The 9265-nt window shown below is 43.8% G+C and overlaps 1 protein-coding gene across 1 annotated transcript; it reads right to left on the bottom strand.

Annotated features, from left to right (window-relative positions):
• Positions 1–2752: 2752 nt before the first annotated feature.
• Positions 2753–7022, bottom strand: bcs1l (BC1 (ubiquinol-cytochrome c reductase) synthesis-like). The gene is made up of 7 exons (XM_023814779.2): positions 6281–7022; positions 5971–6110; positions 5294–5488; positions 5141–5204; positions 4115–4287; positions 3484–3601; positions 2753–3241 (listed from the first exon to the last, which is right to left on the bottom strand). Exons 1-7 carry the CDS (start codon positions 6598–6600, stop codon positions 2989–2991), a joined length of 1263 nt encoding a protein of 420 aa, XP_023670547.2. The 5' UTR covers positions 6601–7022; the 3' UTR covers positions 2753–2988.
• Positions 7023–9265: the final 2243 nt, after the last annotated feature.

Raw genomic sequence — 9265 nt, 5'->3', positions numbered from 1 at the left:
CACTTTGATTGCATATGTTATTACCATGAGGTGAATTTTCCAATTGATATTATTGGATATCAGTTTAAATAATAAAGTGTGTTTCGAAATTAGCTGGCGGAATTTTTTTTCTGTTGACACGTTTCCTCCTGCGGCGCACGCTGCTCCACCTCATATCATGATTCTCTTTTCTTGTAAGCAGGAGCCATTGTGCTGGCTGATAATTAACTGCATAGATGAAAGCTTTTCTTCAGTAATACCGCAAGTTCCTAATCAGCATTAGGGGTGAAAGCTGGTGTGGTGTGGCAGGTTTCACAAGACAGCTGCACGTCTCAGACAATGTGCACTGGGGGGGGGGGGGGTTTGGGCCAATGAAGTTTTCCCCTCAAAAGATAATGCCCTAGACGACCATCTGTGCCACTCGGTTGGGTTGACCAGCTCTGATTCAGAATCAGAAGTGTGTGGAGCCAGAGCAGGATGTAAAGACCAAAACAGAAGCATGAAACAAGCCATAAAAATTGGTGAACAAACACAGAGAATGAGAGTGTTGTCGAGCAATGCACTACTGTTCCCATAACCCCCCCCCACCCCCACCCCCACCACCAAAACCACCACGCAGGTCACAAGTACACTCGGAAAGCAGATGCGAGATGGAACCTTCTTTTTTTGAATAACATCATTCTAACCCTTCTCTTGCTGATCAGTTTGAGGGAACGCGCTGTTTATTTTCTGCCCTTCTGCTATGAGCCTCGGTTCTCCGTAGCACCAACTTTCATCTAAGATGATGAAATATGACTTAACAATCCCAGTTCAGGCACCATTACAGATTTACTTCTCATAAGTGAAAATGGTGACAAATTTCAATTAAACGAATTTTGGGCATCAGACTGTGCATTAAGTTTGTGTTCAATTTAGGTGCTTCAAGGTCTCAAAATGCTAAATATATATATATATATATATATATATATATATATATATATATATATTAAAAAATTGCTTCCACAGCTGCGAATGACACACAACATAGAAGGTTAAGGTTTTACTTAAAATGCTTACAAAGCAGACTGATCAAATGTATCTATGTAGTCAGTCACCCTCCTTACCGAAGACGTTAAAAAAGTCTCTGAACGAATGAACAATAAAATTCAAACTTCAACCTTATGTACCCTACAGTAATATGGTGAGATCTTTAATACACTAATGTAAACTGAAACATCTGGTAGGTGCAGATAGAGAGAACACACACAAAATCATGCAGGATTGGGATTCTTCCACTAGGTGGCAGAACATTACAATAAGTTCATTGTATCAAACAATATTTGCCATTTTAGCACAAAATTAATTCAAACACTGAATTAATTTAATAGGGCATCTTGATTGTGCAAAACTAGATAATCGATTTAAAAAAGAAAAAAAGATTACAAATATACTCTATTTCGATAATATAAGGTCACTGTAGCATAAACTGAAAACAGATTAAAATTCAGAAAAGGCCTAATAATAAATTAATGGGAAGCCTTTGAGAAACCAGCAAACGCAGAGCGGAAAATGACGTTTCTCACTATGATATAGATGCCGATTCATTGCAGGAGGAGGTGAGATAGATGTGAAAAAAATCTGCAAAGGTTGCCAAACGAGTCCTTTGTGGTGAACGAATAACCCGAACAATGAAGGTTTATCATTCAGCTGGTATCAGTGAGCACATTTTCAGAGAAAGAAGGTATCTATAATGTTCAGCTTTGTCTATCACACATAAATGCAAGTTAATTTGTAACAGTTCAACACAGAGAGAAGTTCATCAGCAGAAACAGGATACCGTCACTGGAATGGCTCTGCTTGTTGGACCAGCCTAATACTTTCCCTGCAAATCGAGAGCAGCACCACTGCCAGCACTGTAAGATCTTAAACACTGCATAACACTTAACTGGAACACTCGAGTTAACCATATTATATGGTTTCCATTGGAAACCATATAAAACCAGTTAGAGTAGCTGAGTGGATTGTCTGATTGAAGGAACAATTGTACACCTCACTGTGTGTTTTGCTATGATTTGTATGCAATTTTACATCAGAAAGCATTAGAAATTAGCATTATTCGAAAACACTCCAGACTGGGATGGAGTCTTTCCTCCCCCAACATACTGAAAACACCCAATGATCCCTTGGGATCACCAGTAAATGTGGGACTATCACTGTCAAACTTCTAGCAGCCTGAACACTATGAAGGACGACTGATCTCATTCAGATTCGATTGGTTCTGCTGCGTGTTTGAATACTAGGGCTGCAGGCTGAACATGTTGAACTCTACTAATGCTGCTAACGGAGTTTATCGTCGCCAACTATGAAAATATTTTATCAGTTTTCTGTCACTCTTCTTCGTCATATGACCTGGACTGGCTGAGCAAGTTCAGGAAATGGTCAGGCGGCTGCGGATTAGATCTGGCAGGGCGTGGTCAACACCCGCCTCTTTATCGCGACACACACAGCCCCAAATATGCTGGGTGTCAATTCAGGAAATTACAGCATCGCCACCTGCAAAAATGATATCTGCTTACTCCGTATTTGGAGTTTCCTGTATTCAGCAAACATCAGCACATAACGATGACAACAACAGAAGTGCAACTGGCCATCTGCTGTTTGAAAAAGACTGAGTAAGAAAATGGAAAGTAAGAGGAAATGGAGGCATTATAACTTAAAGGAGGAATGGAGACATCCTGAGTTGTGACATTACGGTGAACTGTGGTAGAATGTGTATGCATACGCAGCACAGATGAATGGACCAACCCTTTTTATAGATTTACAACATTAAATTGTCCAGCACACCCCCCCCCCTTCTCATTAAATGAGGGAGGGGTTTACAAGTAGGACCATACAGAGACAGACAGGCTCAAGTTGGTTCATGATGATTCATCGTGATTCACCACAATTCATTATGACCAGCATTCTTTGAGGCCATTTCAGAACCTCCAGTCCAAGTCAGGTTCCATTACAGATCGTGTCCTGCTGTCCTCACTGCTTGATCTTCTCTACATTGTCTATGGATCCCATGGGATCCAACTTGTAGAGCATGAAGTGCCCCTGAACCTGAGCGGCGCTCAGCTGGGGCTCCACCCCCAAGGCGAGCTCTGCAAATCGCTCTGCCTCAGCCAAAGGCTCGCTTGGATAGAACCTGCAGAACATCTGGTTCAACTGCCAGCGACTGCAGTGACCCACATACTGCTTGAGATCTACCCGGCCGGGCCGGATCAATGCCGGGTCCAGTCTGGGAGGGGAAAGGTTAGATGAGTTGGCCAGAATTAAATCATTTAACCTTCTAGAAGTATCTAAGAACATTACAGGAACTGCATAGTGTCATAAAAGTTGCTTATGTAATAGCATGTCCAATAGAAATGTTCACCATCATGTGAGGTCTAAGTCATCGTGAAGATAAATTATGACCCTGGTTAGATCCATTTACAACCAAGACTAAGTTATCTGCGGCCAACAGGAATCATGTAAATGTACCGGTCAATGAAGTTGGTGGTCATGAAGACGATCCTGGCTTCCGAGGAGGCCACGCCATCCAGGGCATTGAGGAGGCCGCTGAACGTGAGTCTGCCCATGCCCTGATAGGCCAAGGGGTCTGGGAGGGGAGACAAAGACCCACAACATTTAGTTAGGACAGACCAAGTGTCCAATCACAGCCCAGCTCCTATGAGGAAACACAGTATAACCTCAGTATAACCGGTGCCTGTGCGTCCAAGCTGGCTGTAACCTAGTGTAGTCAGGGGTGGAATGCAAAAGCTATCCTAGTGGTCCCTAAACGGCGGGGAGACGATTTTCTGAATATGCTATAAGAATTTTTGTTTCTTTTCTGTTGGAAACCTCCCCTCCCCCACACTTGGCAAAATTAATAGATTAAAAAGGTTCACAAGACTTGAAGAATGTTTTCTGGGGGTTTTCCAAACAAAAAGTTTGAGAACCACTGCATTATCCCCATGTTGCGCCGATTAGCGAATTATTGATGTTCCTTTTTTTTTATATATAAATTCTCTCACACTTCAGTCTAGCCCCCCATAGAAGTTAATCCACCCCTGAGTGTATTGGAGTGTTATCTTGCACCCTGGCCCTACAGGCAGCCCCTAGGCCCGCCTACTCTCAGTGGGCAGCAGCTCGCGGCTGACGAACGCAGCATCCACATCCTCCAGCAGGACGATGCTCTGCTGTGGGGCCACACTCAGCAGATGGTTCAGACGGTCGTCAGACAGGCTTCGGTCGCTCAGGCTCATCAGACAGATGCTGTAGCCCAGTTCACCAGCCAGCGCTGTTCTGAAGGACAACAAAGGGCATGCTGATCCTCGAGGTCCAGTTCCTATTGGCCATTCCTCACGCTGATCCTCGAGGTCCAGTTCCTATTGGCCATTCCTCACGCTGATCTTTGAGGTCCAGTTCCTATGAGCTATTCCTCATATCTACCTTATGTCATGCAGCGAGGTTCCTCTTTACCAGAGAATCCTCTTTACAATGATCTAGAGTCTGTATTTCATTAAAATGACTAATTCCATCCTAATTTAGCTTGAAGATGTGCCATTTTTTACAGGAATAGACCACCAAAAATGGGCATCAGCATTTTCAGTAGACTGATGGGGGGGGGCAGGTAATAGAGCCAAAAAATCATTAATCACTATTGGCAGAAATCTGTTAGTCTTGCATAAACATCCAGCTTCGTCAATAACCATATTAAATACAGTAGTGCTACTCAAAATATTCTAGATATTCCAAAATTTATTCAAAAAATATAAAAAAGATCAAGAAGAAAAAACTGCAGTAATTACTGTAGCACTAGAAAATTCATGTGCAGTTCATATTGTGACCATGGCATGGCGCCAGTACAGCTGTTCTCATAAGCAACACTTGTATAACGCATGGGTAAGTAAACAGAAAAGATGGCAGGTACGAGTCAGGATGGTTCTCCTAGTACTGTTACAGAGTGCCCCAAGAAAACTGGCAGTGATAATGTTCTGCAAAAACTGAATATTCAAGAAAAAAAATGTACCTAAATATTAAAATATTTGATAGCTGCAGCAACAATATATAAACATTTTGTTTTAAAAATATGTCAAAACAAGGCAGCACAGCCCAGCCAGACCACGTGGGACCCGACTGCAGACTAGGCTCTCACATGAAACTGCTCTTCCCACATCCTGGAGGCCCGTAGAGCAGGTAGCCCCGTCTGTATGGGATACCTGAGTAAAAACACAACACAATGAGGACAGACGGACACTGCCACCTCTGACCCAAACACCCGGTGGTCGGGCACACCCGTGCACCACACCTCGTTCGATGTACCACTTTGGGTGATCGATGAACTCCTTCACGTCCTCCACGATCCGCTCGGCCAGGCCGCGTTCCAGCACCACGGAGCTCAGCGGTCTACGGCGCCGAGGGAACCCGAAAGGCCTCCACTCTGCGCCCATGGCGGTGTACATGACTGTCCGGCCCTCCTCCTGTTTCAGCGCCAGCTCCCTTGCTGAGACGCCATGGAGACAATCAGGCATCAATGTCTATCCACCCCTAGAGTCCACCTTCAGCGAGGGGCTCAGTCTGATACAATGAGACCCACCCTTTGGTGACAAGTTACTGTCCTGATCTGAGTGGTCCATTCACCATTACCCTAATCAAATGCATTATTAACAGTTCCTATGATATAGTACACAATTGGTTGTCTCTAAAGGGTATATCAATGGACATCAGAGCTTATTAATTTAGAGAGTCACCGATCCTTTCCCTGTTTACTCAGTTTAACTGAGCTGCAGAGGAACTGTATTTAAATGAATTGTACATGCAGTTTGAGAATTTATTCCAAATAAAGATGAATATTTATTTACTACAAATATGTCAGGATCTGTATATCTTTAAGGCATGCCTTTAATGGAAAATGTTCAGAACATTTAAGATATTTTAAAGCATATAACCAAATAATCAAACTCAAAAGGTGTACATATGATATACCTTCCTGAAGGATGTTGAAGAAAACTTCCCGGTCCCTCCCCAGGGAGGTGAAAGTCACAGACTCCCAGGGCGTGCCTGTGTTCAGGTTCAACATCTGTTTTTCCCTGGTTCTCTCTACCCTGATCCATTTGTGCTTGTACCTGATGCAGGACAGTGGGGGCCTCTGCAGTTAAGGTGCTGCGACCACAAATATTAAATACACAAATACCAACACACAGTTCACATCGGGCAATGCTGATACCGCGGCATCTAAAAAAATCATCCTCAACAGTTTAGAACGGTTCCCTTCTCTCGGACACGTCCACCTCACCAGATGATATGGTTCCCGGGACTGGGGTGGAAGTCAAACTGCGTGTGGATACGCCCACTCTCATGCTGCATGTAAGACGTCTCCACGCTGAGGTGCTGCGTATGCCGGGCGTGCTTGGTGATCCAGTTCAGCAGCCAGTGGTAGCTCTTGTCACGACTGGGCACCTCCAAGGTAATCATGTAGTGGCGCCGAAAGAAAACCATCCCCACCTGAGCCCCCTTCCTGGCCAAAGCGAGTGCCGTACCCACGCCAACCAAGCCAAAGCCAGCCCCGAAGTAGGGGTTGTCCTTCAGAGCCCCCAGAAAATCCGCTAAAGGCATGGCAATATTGCCAAGGAATCAAAGGCACAGCTCAGGGATCCAGTCTAGAAAACAACCTTAACGTCAAACGCAGGGGAGAGTCCAAAGGGTATTCTGAATTGATATCGTCTACGATTTCCACATGGCATATGTTTATGCGATCCCTAAGTTGTGTCGTTCAGATATTTAGATAATCTACAGAATGTGTTGTTCATGTACCGATTTCGTTTTGGTAACTATAGTGTTATGGTCCCTGCGATTCTTACGTCTAGCTATGAGGTTGAACGTGGTTGAATACGTTGTCTTCATCACCAGTGACACTGCCGCAAAAACCATTCGAAACAGGGACAGTCTTTAGAGCTCCTCCAATACAGCGCAACCGGCATCGTTCACATTCAATCGGAGTCATGTGGCGACCTCTATTGTACTTCCGGTGTTCTGCAGTTAAGGTCCTCCGTCTGCTACACTGTACGACTCAATAGTTCCTAGGTTATGCTCTTTAGAATATTTTTGATTGTGCAAAACATCAACTTAGTACTAATTATTCTAACTCAAATATTTAATATTTCTTAAATAAATAAAGTCTTTCCAAAATTGACAAATAAATTAAAACTGTCATTCTGGTTTTGAATATGAGTAATAGGCAAAAGTACCCACTAACCAAGTAAACAGTGGTGAAAGAGTGGGGACTATAAAAATAGAAGAATCAGAATCAGAATCAGAATAAGCTTTATTGCCAGGCATGTTAACACATACGAGGAATTTGTTGTAGTGACAAAACTCTACAGTGCAACAGAAAGACAGTGACAAGGCAAGACACAGGTAATAAAAAGAGTTATATACAGATATACAAAGATATACAAAGTAGCGTGCAAAATAGCAAAAAGACATTCCAGTATGACCAGGTATGATGTGTTTGTATAGGTATGTTGCTATGTGCAAATATGAAAAATAAATAAGCATGTGTGTTAAATGAATAATTTGTTTTAGTGTTGTGTGTATCACGTGTATTGTTAAGTGTACTGTACATGACATTGTTAAGTGTTCATGACATGGACTGCCTGGGGGAAGAAACTGTTCCTGTGTCTGGTCGTTTTGGTGCTAAGTGCTCTGTAGCGTCGACCAGATGGCAGCAGACTAAAGAGGGAGTGTGCTGGGTGTGAGGGGTCCAGGGTGATTTTGCTCACTCTGGATAAGTACAGATCTTGGAGAGTGGGAAGGGATGTTCCAATGATTCTCGCAGCAGTCCTGACTACCCTCTGCAGTCTTCTAAGGTCAGATTTGGTAGTTGAGCCGAACCAGACAGTTATAGAAGTGCAGAGGACGGATTCAATGATTGCGGTGTAGAACCGTATCAGCAACTCCTGTGGCAGGTTGAATTTCCTCAGCTGACGAAGGAAGTATAGCCTCTGTTGGGCCTTTTTCACAATGGAGTCAATGTGAGTGTCCCACTTCAGGTCCTGGGAGATGATGGTCCCCAGGAACCTGAATGACACTATTGTAGCCACAGTGCTGTCCATGATGGTGAGTGGGGGGAGAGCAGGGGGGTTCCTCCTGAAGTCCACGATCATCTCCACTGTTTTGAGCGTGTTGAGCTCCAGGTTGTTAAGACTGCACCAGGCAGCCAGCTTTTTAGCCTCCTGTCTATAAGCAGACTCATCACCGTCCTGGATGAGGCCGATGAGTGTAGTGTCGTCTACGTGTCAAATAGTTGTTTAGTTATTTTGGTAAATATATAGTTTTCCCTTAACATAAACAATTTTCATGATGATGGCAGGTATAGAAAATGGTTGGATGGTGCAACAAACAGATTTAACTTTCTGTGATGAGGTGTTTATCACGCTGACTTCAGTCAGCTGAGAATACCTACAGCATACATCCTAACTGGTGACTACCACCACCTAGTGGTCAGAGTAATTATCAGCACTTAAAATGCTATCCAAAGCACAGTGCGTCACACGTCAGTTTATCTTCATCCAGCTCTTTCGGTTCACATAAAGATTAGATTAGGGTTAGATCTTTGTCACGTGATAAAGTCGTGCCTCTAAAATGCTGGGGAAAACCCAGTAGTCAATTAATAGACAGTCCTGGATTAGTTGTTACACATTCTGCTGCTACAGAACAACCACCAGCTGCAGCCCCCTGTGAAATTTAAGTAGTTACTCTTCCAGCCAGTGGTGGTTCTATCTTGTAGAACCCTGTCCATTCACCCCTGTCATTTTTATTAGGAAATTTGGAACAATATATATAAATAATGATAAATTTAAAACTGATTTTACTAATTGCATTAGTACTGTACAAAGTTAGTGGTGCGCTATTTGATAGATTCCCCTGCTCCCCCTACCTGAGGTCAGCCCAGCCCCGCCCCCACTCCCCATCTCGTACTTCTGAATGGTAGCTGCCTAGCTCACAATCTAGAATCAATGGGTGGCTGCCCACATCATCCAGGCCTAAATCCGCCAGTGCTTCCAGTATTAGGCGGTGTCAGAATACCACAGACTGAGTCAGCCTAATGCTGCATCCCACCCTTGGTCACTGAAGCATTTATAACCCCGCTAGGTTCTCCAAAGAGCGTCTGGAAAAGTAGGGCTGGATCCACACTGCCCAGCTGTGCCGCGACATTAACCATCTGTGGCTCCACCATTCCCATATAGGTGTTCTTTGAGGTATTTTCCCCAAACTCATT

Source organism: Paramormyrops kingsleyae, chromosome 16 (assembly GCF_048594095.1).
Source record: "Paramormyrops kingsleyae isolate MSU_618 chromosome 16, PKINGS_0.4, whole genome shotgun sequence".
Classification (NCBI taxonomy): domain Eukaryota; kingdom Metazoa; phylum Chordata; class Actinopteri; order Osteoglossiformes; family Mormyridae; genus Paramormyrops; species Paramormyrops kingsleyae.
The sequence above is the reverse complement of the archived record's forward strand: the minus strand, read 5'-3'. Positions and strand labels throughout refer to the sequence as shown.